The sequence below is a fragment of the Hemibagrus wyckioides genome, linkage group LG10 (genome assembly GCF_019097595.1).
Source record: "Hemibagrus wyckioides isolate EC202008001 linkage group LG10, SWU_Hwy_1.0, whole genome shotgun sequence".
In the NCBI taxonomy this organism is placed as follows: Eukaryota; Metazoa; Chordata; class Actinopteri; order Siluriformes; family Bagridae; genus Hemibagrus; species Hemibagrus wyckioides.
This window is the reverse complement of record NC_080719.1, coordinates 17,262,161-17,278,551: the sequence shown is the minus strand read 5'-3', so window position 1 is coordinate 17,278,551 and position 16,391 is coordinate 17,262,161. Positions and strand designations below refer to the sequence as shown.

Genomic DNA, 16,391 nt, shown 5'->3' with positions numbered 1-16,391 from the left:
TTTGACAGCTGGATAAACAATGAACAAAAGAATAGCTTACCTTTTGTAAACTAGTGGGATTTAATTGCGTCTTATCAATGATCTTCACAGCAACCTGAAAGATAGAGAGGTGTGAATTATCAACATGAATTATCAAACCTAAGCAAAACACAGACAGAGGCAGAAAACACAGAGCGAGAGACCAAGACAGACAGACAACAGACAAGCAAAAAAGAACAGTCCAGATCAGACTGATTTTAAAAATTATATACACAATCAGCCAAGACATGCGTGGTGTCTGATATTCACTGTGGTATAGTTTTCCTCTGAAGCTATAAAGCTAATGTAGCTAACAAGGTGTGGACTGGAAGTCTCGCTCATAAGCTTTTTATTTCATAAACATATGCAAACTCACTCTAAAAATATCTTGTTATCTAGTTCTGTCAGACTGATGTGGTTTAGGATAAAGCATGACTGTAATCTAATCTATAAAAATAATAAACGTTATAAAGTAGCAGAACTCTGAGGCATTATGAGGGCTTTACACAGCCTGTCATCAGTTCTGTATAGGAACATAAGAGAGCTGGACATTGTGTAGATGATAACATAGTTCCACTTTAAAAGTTGCATTTCATTCGTAAGCACCTGATCACGTCTGGGATGAATATAGAGCTTGACACAGAAAAATGAGGAGGGAATAAACACCAGAGAATCACAGGCCACCATGCACACACACATTCATACCCTTATTCACACCAAGGGGCAATTTAGAGTAGGCAAACCTTGCAAAAACCCAATCAAACCAATCTTGCCCAAACAACTATATTTGAGTTAAGTGGAAAAATCAAGTTAATTGGATTAATCAGCAACCTACAGTATTCGTTTAACAGTGACTTTGGGCAAAATATTTGGAATTTTTGGCTTCACGTGACCGGTTTACAGACAAGAGGAGCCAAGAAAACAAGAATAAAGATGCTTGCAGAGATGAGTGCTGAGATGAGTCTGTTTTTTTTCCTTCTACTGTTGGAAGAGAATTGATCCTGAATCATATCCAACACCACCAGTGGCTAAAATAGGAGCTGACAAGCGATGGGTCTTCTAGTGCGTTCTACAGAAAGGCAGCATCGTGTTCTAAGTGTGTTTCAGTGAAGACGCCTTACAGCAATAAGCAACAGGAACACAATAATTTTTTTTTTTTTTTTTTTTCAAGTGCAGAAACTGACCAAATACCTGTCAAGTATTCAAGTGTTTTATTAATATAACAGACTCAAAATGATTCTAACATCCTAGTATCTAAAAAAAGGCACAAACCATTTAAAGCATAGGGAGTAAAACACTTGGGGACTTGCTATTATAGAACCAGAATCAACAACAGGGTGGTGTGTTATGTTCAGTTGATTAGATTCCAACAACAGTTGTCTCAAAGCTTTTCCTCTTAATGTCCAGCAGTTTGCAATAAGTAATTGTGAATTGTCCATGAAACAAGCGAGTTTCATTCGCATTATAGCAGCTATTAACATTAAACATCAGTCCCATAACAGCCTTTTTATTCTATTTTAAGACAAGAAGAGATAAAAATGCAGCTAGTTTTTGCTGAACTGCAAAAAGACTTGTTACAGCTGTTATAAAGCACTGACTCTGGAGACATGATGACAAAAAAAAAAGATTCCTTTACAGAAGAGTAATATTTTGTGTTAAATGTTTTAATGTTAATTATTGTTTCATTTATTACGTCAGAGATTGTGTGACACATGCACCCTGTAAATAAGGTGTTATTATTAAAGTGATAATGCAACAAACTGTGATGCACTGTGTATTCTGACACCTTTCTATCAGAACCAGCATTAACTTCTTCAGCAATCTGAGTAACAGTAGCTTGTCTGTTGGATCGGATCACACGGGCCAGCCTTCACTCCCCACATGCATCAATGAACACTGGCTGCCCATGACCCTGTCGCCAGTTCACCACTGTTTCTTCCTTGGACCACTTTTGATAGATACTGACCACTGCAGACCGGGAACACGCCATAAGAGCTGCAGTTTTGGAGATGCTCTGATCCAGTCGTCTGGCTATCATAATTTGGCCCTTGTCAAACTCGCTCAAATCCTTACGCTTGCCCATTTTTCCTGCTTCTAACACTTCAACTATTCACTTCACCTCTCAGTGCTCATAATGTTATGACTGATCGGTGTACATCAACACTATCTGACCAACCAGAATCAAGCACTGTGGTACTCTCAGGTACTCCAGACTCTGGTCATTTGCAGACGCACTTATCCAGGACGACTTACAATTATATCATTTATACAACTGAGCAACTGAGGGTTAAGGGCCTTGCTCGGGGGCACAGCAGCAGCAGCTTGTTGGTCCTAGGATTTGAACCCACACCCCTTTGTTCAGTAATCTAACACCTTAACCCCTTGCCTTATTTTATATGGGTCTTATAAAGTTGCAGAACACTCCTACCCAGCTTTTTCACATCTTTCACTGTGTTATTTGTCTAATATTATGACTCCTGAAACGCATAAAAACATGTGAGCACATTGGTAAGAGAAGTGAGAGACGTATGGGAGAGTGGGAGTACTCGTTATTCCATAGCACAGATGAGTGGTCTGATTTCTCTTTAAGGATAAAGAGGCAGTCATGAAGAAAACAATTTCCATCGCCATTATGACACAAATCTAAATATGGCAGTCAGACTCCCAGCTTAAAGCAAATTAAATCTGGCTCTCATACCCAGAAAGATGCGGCAGGGTGAGCAGTGTTTACTGTTACCGGAGAAGGAGCCTAACAGTGTGTACAACTGAACAGTTTATGTCAGGAGTATTGAACTAAAAAAAAATATATAAAGGCTCACTTAGAATAAGTCCTTGCATACAAAAGTCTGAATAAGCAAACTCCAACAGAGGAGCTGCTGTCAAACCCTGACAAACCCTGTTTGCTTTTTCATTGAATTGCCCTACATTCTGCTTTATAACAGTGCAGATTATCGATGTAACCTGTTACACAATCATTTCACTAATAACATTCAGAAATGAAAAATTTTTACAGATTATGGCCCTTTCAGATGCTCCCGAAGGACAGCACACTGACAAACAACCAGATTGAGGAAAAACAAAAGTTCGCCTGTGTGCTTTACCTCCCGTCCTGTTAAAATATGCCGTGCTAGTTTGACTTTGGCGAAGTTGCCCTTGCCGATGGTTTTAAGCAGCCTGTAGTTGCCGATGTGAGGCTGGTCATCTGTGATGGACGCTACAGAGTTGCGACACCGCGGCAGACTCTGCCTGCTTGCCGACTTGGCTGGAGGTGCTGGAGGGTCAGGGTAGCCATCCACAGACGTGTGCTGGAATACAGAAGTTGGAAACAGTCAGAATGCTGCATGAATTTATTTTACAATTATGGTTTAGAATAGACATTTAACTTCTAACAGAAACCAAACAGCACAGAACCAACTTGACAAACACACGATTCATCATAAGATGCAACATCACCCTCCTTCCCTAAGTGCACATTGTTTATTAAAAATTCCTTATTAGTCATAGTTCAGTAGCACAGTGGTGTCATAAAAAAAATACTGATGTGTCACGAATGGTTGCACTAGCATGCTCCTGGTAACATGGTCAAGCATATGTATTGGAAATTCTTTTTTCCAGGAAATGCGTTTGACATTTCCAAACATATCACACTTTTTGGGATCACAGCCCAGACCATACACAAATAGCCAAAAATTTCGTAGCTTAAATCACCAAGAAAAAGCTAAATGTAACTACAAATCCATCACTTACATGGTCACGATATTCCTCTTTACAGTTTCATCCAAACTGCTGGAGTGATTAATCACGCTCATACTGTAGGAGATACAGAAAAAGGAACAAAAAAACCCCAAAACCAGAAACCAGGAACCTAGTGTGTCCTTTAGCAGTCTAGATGAAACTCTGAAGCTTGACTGCGTTCTCGAGAGACCCCCTGATGTGACCGACACTGCAATAATTACCACAAAGACCATGAGAGGAAACCTCAGAGTTCATTTAAACCCAACACCATCATCACTGTAGGCCTGATGGGAACTGGAAACATTCATTAAGCTTGAGGATGTGGTGTATGAACTTATAAGTCAAACCACATGAATATCAGCTCTGCTTAGAAACTACACAACCGTCACAATAACAAGTATAAATATGGAAGTTTGCAGGGTTTTTTCAAGGCCCTAAAAACTACCATTTATGATGTAGCTCACAGTGAACGGCTGCCACATCCAAAATTAAGTGTGATTAAACTTCAGCCTGAGGTGACCAGCGACAAGTGTTGAAAAACAGGCTTTAATGTTGTGCATCATTTTATGCATGGATAAGTCACAGAAAAGTCATGGACACAGACATGTAAACAACAAAGATTCCAGAAGAGAACACACACATGGTGTGAAAATGGCCTGACTATTAGCTAGCCATGCGTTATTACACTACATTAGCTACTACTTTAACCGGTGGATGAGCTAATAAATGTATTATTTGTCCACCACACTGATCTGAATTGACTGAAGCTACTCTGATTATCTGAATTAACCGAAGCTGCTTTAGTCACACTAAACAGAAAGCTACTCTAAGGTTCTATTCATATACCATGTGCAATCCAATACAACAACATGCCAGAAGTTTGTCCTCCAACAGCTCAGGGACCAGGTTTCTTGGGTATCATTTATCCTCTCATACTGTGCAACAAATACCATTCAATTAGTGTTTAAACTAAACCAAAACTTCACAGTAGTATTCCAGTATTATCTGTTCCTATATCACAAACAAAAAAGAGCACTGTTTATAACCAACAGAAAAGACTTTAACTTAAAAAATTAAACACACGTCAATACTCCTTTGAAAACTGAGCCAGAATTTACCTTGACCTTTAACATGTTCCGGCTTGCCAGCACTAGTCTTTCACAACTTCTTTCTACTCGAGCTGTGTTCCCGCTCAGGCTTTCATGGCCCCTTAAGCCCTAGCAACCGAGGACTCTCTTAACAATAGTACTTGAGTGAAGCCTACTCAGTCACTCACTCAGTCCCTCAGTCACTCCCTCACTCCCTCAGTCCCTCAGTCACTCCCTCCCTCCCTCCCTCAGTCACTCCCTCACTCACTCACTCAGTCCCTCAGTCACTCCCTCAGTCACTCAGTCCCTCAGTCACTCCCTCACTCAGTCCCTCAGTCACTCCCTCACTCACTCCCTCAGTCACTCCCTCACTCCCTCACTCAGTCACTCCCTCACTCAGTCCCTCAGTCACTCCCTCACTCCCTCACTCAGTCCCTCAGTCACTCCCTCAGTCACTCAGTCCCTCAGTCACTCCCTCACTCAGTCCCTCAGTCACTCCCTCACTCACTCACTCAGTCCCTCACTCACTCACTCAGTCCCTCAGTCACTCCCTCACTCCCTCACTCACTCACTCACTCAGTCCCTCAGTCACTCCCTCACTCAGTCCCTCAGTCACTCCCTCACTCCCTCCCTCCCTCCCTCCCTCCCTCAGTCACTCCCTCACTCACTCACTCAGTCCCTCAGTCACTCCCTCACTCAGTCCCTCAGTCACTCCCTCACTCACTCACTCAGTCCCTCAGTCACTCCCTCAGTCACTCCCTCACTCAGTCCCTCAGTCACTCCCTCACTCACTCACTCAGTCCCTCAGTCCCTCAGTCACTCCCTCACTCAGTCCCTCAGTCACTCCCTCACTCACTCACTCAGTCCCTCAGTCCCTCAGTCACTCCCTCACTCAGTCCCTCAGTCACTCCCTCACTCACTCACTCAGTCCCTCACTCACTCAGTCCCTCAGTCACTCCCTCAGTCCCTCCCTCCCTCCCTCCCTCAGTCCCTCAGTCACTCCCTCACTCCCTCACTCAGTCCCTCAGTCACTCCCTCAGTCACTCAGTCCCTCAGTCACTCCCTCCCTCACTCACTCACTCAGTCCCTCAGTCACTCCCTCACTCCCTCACTCAGTCCCTCAGTCACTCCCTCACTCACTCACTCAGTCCTTCACTCACTCACTCAGTCCCTCAGTCACTCCCTCACTCACTCACTCAGTCCCTCAGTCACTCCCTCACTCACTCACTCAGTCCCTCACTCACTCAGTCCCTCAGTCACTCCCTCACTCACTCCCTCCCTCACTCACTCAGTCCCTCAGTCACTCCCTCCCTCACTCACTCAGTCCCTCAGTCACTCCCTCCCTCACTCACTCAGTCCCTCCCTCACTCACTCAGTCCCTCAGTCACTCCCTCCCTCACTCACTCAGTCCCTCAGTCACTCAGTCCCTCACTCACTCCCTCCCTCACTCACTCAGTCCCTCAGTCCCTCAGTCACTCCCTCACTCACTCACTCAGTCCCTTAGTCACTCCCTCAGTCACTCCCTCCCTCACTCACTCAGTCCCTCAGTCACTCCCTCCCTCACTCACTCAGTCCCTCAGTCACTCCCTCACTCAGTCCCTCAGTCACTCCCTCACTCAGTCCCTCAGTCACTCCCTCACTCACTCACTCAGTCCCTCAGTCACTCCCTCACTCAGTCCCTCAGTCACTCCCTCACTCACTCACTCAGTCCCTCAGTCACTCCCTCACTCACTCACTCAGTCCCTCAGTCACTCCCTCACTCACTCACTCAGTCCCTCACTCACTCCCTCACTCACTCACTCACTCAGTCCCTCAGTCACTCCCTCACTCACTCACTCAGTCCCTCACTCACTCAGTCCCTCAGTCACTCCCTCACTCAGTCCCTCACTCACTCACTCAGTCCCTCAGTCACTCCCTCACTCACTCCCTCCCTCACTCACTCAGTCCCTCAGTCACTCCCTCACTCACTCCCTCCCTCACTCACTCAGTCCCTCAGTCACTCCCTCCCTCACTCACTCAGTCCCTCACTCACTCCCTCCCTCACTCACTCAGTCCCTCACTCACTCCCTCCCTCACTCACTCAGTCCCTCACTCACTCCCTCCCTCACTCACTCAGTCCCTCACTCACTCCCTCCCTCACTCACTCCGTCCCTCACTCACTCCCTCCCTCACTCACTCCCTCCCTCACTCACTCCCTCCCTCACTCACTCCGTCCCTCACTCACTCCGTCCCTCAGTCACTCCCTCCCTCACTCAGTCCTTCAGTCACTCCCTCCCTCACTCAGTCCTTCAGTCACTCCCTCCCTCACTCACTCAGTCCCTCAGTCACTCCCTCCCTCACTCACTCAGTCCCTCAGTCACTCCCTCCCTCACTCACTCAGTCCCTCAGTCACTCCCTCCCTCACTCACTCAGTCCCTCAGTCACTCCCTCCCTCACTCACTCAGTCCCTCAGTCACTCCCTCCCTCAGTCACTCAGTCCCTCAGTCACTCCCTCCCTCAGTCACTCAGTCCCTCAGTCACTCCCTCCCTCACTCACTCAGTCCCTCAGTCACTCCCTCCCTCACTCACTCAGTCCCTCAGTCACTCCCTCCCTCACTCACTCAGTCCCTCAGTCACTCCCTCCCTCACTCACTCAGTCCCTCAGTCACTCCCTCCCTCACTCACTCAGTCCCTCAGTCACTCCCTCCCTCACTCACTCACTCCCTCAGTCACTCCCTCCCTCACTCACTCAGTCCCTCAGTCACTCCCTCCCTCACTCACTCAGTCCCTCAGTCAATCCCTCCCTCACTCACTCAGTCCCTCAGTCACTCCCTCACTCACTCAGTCCCTCAGTCACTCCCTCACTCACTCACTCCCTCAGTCACTCCCTCCCTCCCTCACTCACTCCCTCAGTCACTCCCTCCCTCCCTCACTCACTCAGTCCCTCAGTCACTCCCTCCCTCACTCACTCAGTCCCTCAGTCACTCCCTCCCTCACTCACTCAGTCCCTCAGTCACTCCCTCCCTCACTCAGTCCCTCAGTCACTCCCTCCCTCACTCACTCAGTCCCTCAGTCACTCCCTCCCTCACTCACTCAGTCCCTCAGTCACTCCCTCCCTCACTCACTCAGTCCCTCAGTCACTCCCTCCCTCACTCACTCAGTCCCTCAGTCACTCCCTCCCTCACTCACTCAGTCCCTCAGTCACTCCCTCCCTCACTCACTCAGTCCCTCAGTCACTCCCTCCCTCACTCACTCAGTCCCTCAGTCACTCCCTCCCTCACTCACTCAGTCCCTCAGTCACTCCCTCACTCACTCACTCAGTCCCTCAGTCACTCCCTCACTCACTCACTCAGTCCCTCAGTCACTCCCTCACTCACTCACTCAGTCCCTCAGTCACTCCCTCAGTCCCTCAGTCACTCCCTCAGTCCCTCAGTCACTCCCTCACTCACTCAGTCCCTCAGTCACTCCCTCACTCACTCACTCACTCAGTCCCTCAGTCCCTCAGTCACTCACTCAGTCCCTCAGTCACTCCCTCACTCACTCACTCACTCACTCAGTCCCTCAGTCACTCCCTCACTCACTCACTCAGTCCCTCAGTCACTCCCTCACTCACTCACTCAGTCCCTCAGTCACTCCCTCACTCACTCAGTCCCTCAGTCACTCCCTCACTCACTCAGTCCCTCAGTCACTCCCTCCCTCACTCACTCAGTCACTCCCTCCCTCCCTCACTCACTCAGTCACTCCCTCCCTCCCTCAGTCCCTCAGTCACTCCCTCACTCACTCCCTCACTCAGTCCCTCAGTCACTCCCTCACTCAGTCCCTCCCTCCCTCACTCAGTCCCTCAGTCACTCCCTCCCTCACTCAGTCCCTCAGTCACTCCCTCACTCACTCACTCAGTCCCTCAGTCACTCCCTCACTCACTCACTCAGTCCCTCAGTCACTCCCTCCCTCACTCACTCAGTCCCTCAGTCACTCCCTCCCTCACTCACTCAGTCCCTCAGTCACTCCCTCCCTCACTCACTCAGTCCCTCAGTCACTCCCTCCCTCACTCACTCAGTCCCTCAGTCACTCCCTCCCTCACTCACTCAGTCCCTCAGTCACTCCCTCCCTCACTCACTCAGTCCCTCAGTCACTCCCTCCCTCACTCACTCCCTCCCTCACTCACTCAGTCCCTCAGTCACTCCCTCACTCACTCAGTCCCTCAGTCACTCCCTCACTCACTCACTCAGTCCCTCAGTCACTCCCTCCCTCACTCACTCAGTCCCTCAGTCACTCCCTCCCTCACTCACTCAGTCCCTCAGTCACTCCCTCCCTCACTCACTCAGTCCCTCAGTCACTCCCTCCCTCACTCACTCACTCCCTCAGTCACTCCCTCCCTCACTCACTCACTCACTCCCTCAGTCACTCCCTCCCTCACTCACTCACTCACTCCCTCAGTCACTCCCTCCCTCACTCACTCAGTCCCTCAGTCACTCCCTCACTCACTCACTCAGTCCCTCAGTCACTCCCTCACTCACTCACTCAGTCCCTCAGTCACTCCCTCCCTCACTCACTCAGTCCCTCAGTCACTCCCTCCCTCACTCACTCAGTCCCTCAGTCACTCCCTCCCTCACTCACTCAGTCCCTCAGTCACTCCCTCCCTCACTCACTCAGTCCCTCAGTCACTCCCTCCCTCACTCACTCAGTCCCTCAGTCACTCCCTCCCTCACTCACTCACTCACTCCCTCAGTCACTCCCTCACTCACTCACTCACTCCCTCAGTCACTCCCTCCCTCACTCACTCACTCACTCCCTCAGTCACTCCCTCCCTCACTCACTCACTCACTCCCTCAGTCACTCCCTCCCTCACTCACTCAGTCCCTCAGTCACTCCCTCCCTCACTCACTCAGTCCCTCAGTCACTCCCTCCCTCACTCACTCAGTCCCTCAGTCACTCCCTCCCTCACTCACTCAGTCCCTCAGTCACTCCCTCCCTCACTCACTCCCTCCCTCACTCACTCAGTCCCTCAGTCACTCCCTCACTCACTCAGTCCCTCAGTCACTCCCTCACTCACTCACTCAGTCCCTCAGTCACTCCCTCCCTCACTCACTCAGTCCCTCAGTCACTCCCTCCCTCACTCACTCAGTCCCTCAGTCACTCCCTCCCTCACTCACTCAGTCCCTCAGTCACTCCCTCCCTCACTCACTCACTCCCTCAGTCACTCCCTCCCTCACTCACTCACTCACTCCCTCAGTCACTCCCTCCCTCACTCACTCACTCACTCCCTCAGTCACTCCCTCCCTCACTCACTCAGTCCCTCAGTCACTCCCTCACTCACTCACTCAGTCCCTCAGTCACTCCCTCACTCACTCACTCAGTCCCTCAGTCACTCCCTCCCTCACTCACTCAGTCCCTCAGTCACTCCCTCCCTCACTCACTCAGTCCCTCAGTCACTCCCTCCCTCACTCACTCAGTCCCTCAGTCACTCCCTCCCTCACTCACTCAGTCCCTCAGTCACTCCCTCCCTCACTCACTCAGTCCCTCAGTCACTCCCTCCCTCACTCACTCACTCACTCCCTCAGTCACTCCCTCCCTCACTCACTCAGTCCCTCAGTCACTCCCTCCCTCACTCACTCACTCACTCACTCCCTCAGTCACTCCCTCCCTCACTCACTCACTCACTCCCTCAGTCACTCCCTCCCTCACTCACTCCCTCAGTCACTCCCTCCCTCACTCACTCAGTCCCTCAGTCACTCCCTCCCTCCCTCCCTCAGTCCCTCAGTCACTCCCTCCCTCCCTCCCTCAGTCCCTCAGTCACTCCCTCCCTCCCTCACTCAGTCCCTCAGTCACTCCCTCCCTCCCTCACTCAGTCCCTCAGTCACTCCCTCCCTCACTCAGTCCTTCAGTCACTCCCTCCCTCACTCACTCAGTCCCTCAGTCACTCCCTCCCTCACTCACTCAGTCCCTCAGTCACTCCCTCCCTCACTCACTCAGTCCCTCAGTCACTCCCTCCCTCACTCACTCAGTCCCTCAGTCACTCCCTCCCTCACTCACTCAGTCCCTCAGTCACTCCCTCCCTCACTCACTCAGTCCCTCAGTCACTCCCTCCCTCACTCACTCAGTCCCTCAGTCACTCCCTCCCTCACTCACTCAGTCCCTCAGTCACTCCCTCAGTCACTCACTCAGTCCCTCAGTCACTCCCTCAGTCACTCCCTCAGTCCCTCAGTCACTCCCTCACTCACTCACTCAGTCCCTCACTCAGTCCCTCAGTCACTCCCTCAGTCACTCCCTCCCTCACTCACTCCCTCAGTCACTCCCTCCCTCACTCACTCAGTCCCTCAGTCACTCCCTCCCTCACTCACTCAGTCACTCCCTCCCTCACTCACTCAGTCCCTCAGTCACTCCCTCCCTCACTCACTCAGTCCCTCAGTCACTCCCTCCCTCACTCACTCAGTCCCTCAGTCACTCCCTCCCTCACTCACTCAGTCCCTCAGTCACTCCCTCCCTCAGTCACTCCCTCACTCACTCCCTCCCTCACTCACTCAGTCCCTCAGTCACTCCCTCCCTCACTCACTCAGTCCCTCAGTCACTCCCTCCCTCACTCACTCAGTCCCTCAGTCACTCCCTCACTCACTCACTCAGTCCCTCAGTCACTCCCTCACTCACTCACTCAGTCCCTCAGTCACTCCCTCCCTCACTCACTCAGTCCCTCACTCCCTCCCTCACTCACTCAGTCCCTCAGTCACTCCCTCCCTCACTCACTCAGTCCCTCAGTCACTCCCTCCCTCACTCACTCAGTCCCTCAGTCACTCCCTCCCTCACTCACTCAGTCCCTCAGTCACTCCCTCACTCCCTCACTCAGTCCCTCAGTCACTCCCTCACTCCCTCACTCACTCACTCAGTCCCTCAGTCACTCCCTCACTCACTCACTCAGTCCCTCAGTCACTCCCTCACTCACTCACTCAGTCCCTCACTCACTCACTCAGTCCCTCAGTCACTCCCTCACTCACTCACTCAGTCCCTCAGTCACTCCCTCACTCACTCACTCAGTCCCTCAGTCACTCCCTCACTCACTCACTCAGTCCCTCAGTCACTCCCTCACTCACTCACTCAGTCCCTCAGTCACTCCCTCACTCACTCACTCAGTCCCTCAGTCACTCCCTCACTCACTCACTCAGTCCCTCAGTCACTCCCTCACTCACTCACTCAGTCCCTCAGTCACTCCCTCACTCACTCACTCAGTCCCTCAGTCACTCCCTCACTCACTCACTCAGTCCCTCAGTCACTCCCTCACTCACTCACTCAGTCCCTCAGTCACTCCCTCACTCACTCACTCAGTCCCTCAGTCACTCCCTCCCTCACTCACTCACTCAGTCCCTCAGTCACTCCCTCACTCACTCACTCACTCAGTCCCTCAGTCACTCCCTCACTCACTCACTCAGTCCCTCAGTCACTCCCTCACTCACTCACTCAGTCCCTCAGTCACTCCCTCACTCACTCACTCAGTCCCTCAGTCACTCCCTCACTCACTCACTCACTCACTCAGTCACTCCCTCACTCACTCACTCACTCACTCACTCACTCAGTCACTCCCTCACTCAGTCACTCCCTCCCTCCCTCACTCACTCAGTCCCTCAGTCACTCCCTCCCTCCCTCACTCACTCAGTCCCTCAGTCACTCCCTCACTCACTCACTCACTCAGTCCCTCAGTCACTCCCTCACTCACTCACTCACTCAGTCCCTCAGTCACTCCCTCCCTCACTCAGTCCTTCAGTCACTCCCTCCCTCACTCAGTCCTTCAGTCACTCCCTCCCTCACTCAGTCCTTCAGTCACTCCCTCCCTCACTCAGTCCTTCAGTCACTCCCTCCCTCACTCAGTCCTTCAGTCACTCCCTCCCTCACTCAGTCCTTCAGTCACTCCCTCCCTCACTCAGTCCTTCAGTCACTCCCTCCCTCACTCAGTCCTTCAGTCACTCCCTCCCTCACTCAGTCCTTCAGTCACTCCCTCCCTCACTCAGTCCTTCAGTCACTCCCTCCCTCACTCAGTCCTTCAGTCACTCCCTCCCTCACTCAGTCCTTCAGTCACTCCCTCCCTCACTCAGTCCTTCAGTCACTCCCTCCCTCACTCAGTCCTTCAGTCACTCCCTCCCTCACTCAGTCCTTCAGTCACTCCCTCCCTCACTCAGTCCTTCAGTCACTCCCTCCCTCACTCAGTCCTTCAGTCACTCCCTCCCTCACTCAGTCCTTCAGTCACTCCCTCCCTCACTCAGTCCTTCAGTCACTCCCTCCCTCACTCAGTCCTTCAGTCACTCCCTCCCTCACTCAGTCCTTCAGTCACTCCCTCCCTCACTCAGTCCTTCAGTCACTCCCTCCCTCACTCAGTCCTTCAGTCACTCCCTCCCTCACTCAGTCCTTCAGTCACTCCCTCCCTCACTCAGTCCTTCAGTCACTCCCTCCCTCACTCAGTCCTTCAGTCACTCCCTCCCTCACTCAGTCCTTCAGTCACTCCCTCCCTCACTCAGTCCTTCAGTCACTCCCTCCCTCACTCAGTCCTTCAGTCACTCCCTCCCTCACTCAGTCCTTCAGTCACTCCCTCCCTCACTCAGTCCTTCAGTCACTCCCTCCCTCACTCAGTCCTTCAGTCACTCCCTCCCTCACTCAGTCCTTCAGTCACTCCCTCCCTCACTCAGTCCTTCAGTCACTCCCTCCCTCACTCAGTCCTTCAGTCACTCCCTCCCTCACTCAGTCCTTCAGTCACTCCCTCCCTCACTCAGTCCTTCAGTCACTCCCTCCCTCACTCAGACCTTCAGTCACTCCCTCCCTCACTCAGACCTTCAGTCACTCCCTCCCTCACTCAGTCCTTCAGTCACTCCCTCCCTCACTCAGTCCTTCAGTCACTCCCTCCCTCACTCAGTCCCTCAGTCACTCCCTCCCTCACTCAGTCCTTCAGTCACTCCCTCAGTCACTCACTCAGTCCCTCAGTCACTCCCTCCCTCACTCAGTCCCTCAGTCACTCCCTCAGTCAGTCACTTCCTCGGTCAGTCACTTCCTCACTCAGCCACTCCCTCAGTCAGTCACTCCCTCAGTCAGTCCCTCAGTCAGCCACTCCCTCAGTCAGCCAGTCAGTCACTCCCTCACTCAGTCCTTCAGTCACTCCCTCCCTCACTCAGTCCTTCAGTCACTCCCTCAGTCACTCACTCAGTCCCTCAGTCACTCCCTCCCTCACTCAGTCCCTCAGTCACTCCCTCAGTCAGTCACTCCCTCAGTCAGTCAGTCACTTCCTCGGTCAGTCACTTCCTCGGTCAGCCACTCCCTCAGTCAGTCACTCCCTCAGTCAGTCAGTCAGTCACTCCCTCAGTCAGCCACTCCCTCAGTCAGCCAGTCAGTCACTCCCTCACTCAGCCAGTCAGTCACTTCCTCAGTCAGTAATGGTGGTGCTCAGAACACTCAGCACAGACCACACTGTGCATCAAGACATCCTGCATGGCCTTTTCTCCTCCATCATGAGTGTAACAGAGCCTTGGCTTTCAAAAATAGCTTAGTGGTTATTATAATGTGCAGTGTTATAAATCCAGACAAAACCCCCTAACTCTACAGCATGATGAGTTTTTGGTTTATCATTTCTCTTCTATGGAACAGTAGCATAAATTTCTCTAACCACAAATATTATCTCTGGAAACAATAAGCAGTTTCTCCAGCTAACACAGTAAGACAAACCAGATAACTAGCACTAGTATGTGTGAATCTCAGCAAATAAAGCAGGCCTTTGCTTTTTGTGCAAGTCACAAGTCAATAAAGCATTGATTGGCCAAGCTCACAAGGTTTCAGATTTCACTCAATCGGATTTGTGCGCTGTTCAGTAAATGCAACACCGCTGATTTAGCAACTTGCTGCAAGCCACGGGCCGGCACACAGATAGAAGTCTGTAGGACAATCTCAGTAGGACAGACACTGAAGCTAGAGCACAAAAACAACCACCGCCTCCTCCTCTGGGTAAGCCTTAATGCCCCTTTCTCCACACTATAACCCTCCCCCACCCTCCCTGTGTGCCTCGTAACACACCACAGGCTGGAAGATATAACCCAATAAAAAGCCCATCCATCCAGCCCAGTCGATAGAAGGGCTCTTCTCCTGAAGCCTGGAGGTTAGATGGAGGGCAGAGCTGCTGGCTCAGTGCCATCCCTGTAACTTTATTTCCTCGAGTGATCGCAAGCAAGCCAGAAGTATCAGCCAATTTTTCAAGGTCGCCATGAGGTCGTGCTTCCGTGCTACCTTCAAAAGTTCCAACAGACACTTTGTTCCTTGAACGAAAAGCTATTTTTAGCGGTAGGTTGCAACCGACGTTGCAGTCCACAAAATGCTGGAATTCATTCACAGCGAGAAAGCGAAGAGCACAGGAACGCAGCCTACACTAGGGAGGAATTTGGCTTCACGAGCTCATAAACTTAACACAATAACAATAACTCATCAGTGTTCTCATTTCCGCCAAGCGGAGAACCGACGTCATTCATGTTCTACAAACAACATGCAGAGTCACAGTACTTTTGGTCAATCTGCTATTGAGTTTGGTTTCACACTGTCCATAATTAAATAAACCAAAAAACTCCATTTACACAACAGCAGATCAGACGACAACATGTACAACAAGTTCATTTTAATGTTCCTTTTGAGTTTCTTTCTAATTTATTATAGCGTCTACTAACAGTTCATATGCTCCATGCTATCCAAGCTTAATAATAAACTGATTTTAAAAAAAGTATACTCATTGACATGGTGTTATAACCACATCATTTTGCAAAATGTTTAGTTAAGACATTTAGTTAATATGTACGGAAGGAGTCTCGAGCGTCAGTGCTTTGCATCAGTCACGGTGCTTTGTAAAGTTTTCCAGAAAGGGAAAGTCTTCAGGACAGAGGAGTTTATGCTTTGTGGTTTCTTGGTAAAATGACAAGCTGCATTTTCAAAAAGAGAGAGAGAGAGAGAGAGAGAAAGACAGAAAGAGAGAAGGATGGTGCATTGATGAGGGAAAAACTGTTCTAGACCGCTATAAAATGAGAGATCAGGAATTAACTTAATTCATTAAATCTAACTAAAAACAGTTCAACTATGTGATGTGTCATTCATTAATAAATGAAACACTGTAATCGCTGTAGTGTAGGTGGAATAAGACACTCTAGACCATGCTATTATACGGAAATAACCCACTTTGAGGTGCTGCAGGTAACGGTATCACACCGATCCGGCATGGATTATTTCTCACATAACTGTAATTTTCACATATTCATGGGTCAGAAATATGGGAAAAGGGCAAGTCTTCATAGTGATGACAGAACTAACCCCGACCGAATAGATAGATAAACGTATAAATAACTACTAAAGCCTTGTGTTTAACACATACAACAATCATGTTCTCGTCTTGTTTGTCGAACCCAGTGTCCAGAAGTCATTACACATTCTGTGGTCCTACAGCTCTGTCCTTTACCTCAGTTTAAAAAAAACAACAAAAAAAGACCCAAAATACACAACACATTCGGTTCACTTCCTGCAGCTGGATCGATTCAGGATCGAATCGCTTTCTCACTGCAATGAAAT

At 50.3% G+C, this 16,391-nt stretch overlaps 1 protein-coding gene across 2 annotated transcripts in view; it reads right to left on the bottom strand.

Moving 5' to 3' along the window:
* The window catches only part of mark1 (MAP/microtubule affinity-regulating kinase 1), a 49,645-nt gene that overhangs the window by 21,637 nt on the left and 11,617 nt on the right, over nt 1-16,391 (bottom strand). For both annotated transcript variants that reach the window (XM_058400851.1, XM_058400850.1), the window contains exons 2-3: nt 3,120-3,323; nt 41-94 (exon numbers count right to left, since the gene is read on the bottom strand). In XM_058400851.1, the coding sequence (XP_058256834.1) occupies nt 41-94; nt 3,120-3,323 (258 nt within the window). The remainder of the gene's footprint in view (nt 1-40; nt 95-3,119; nt 3,324-16,391) is intronic.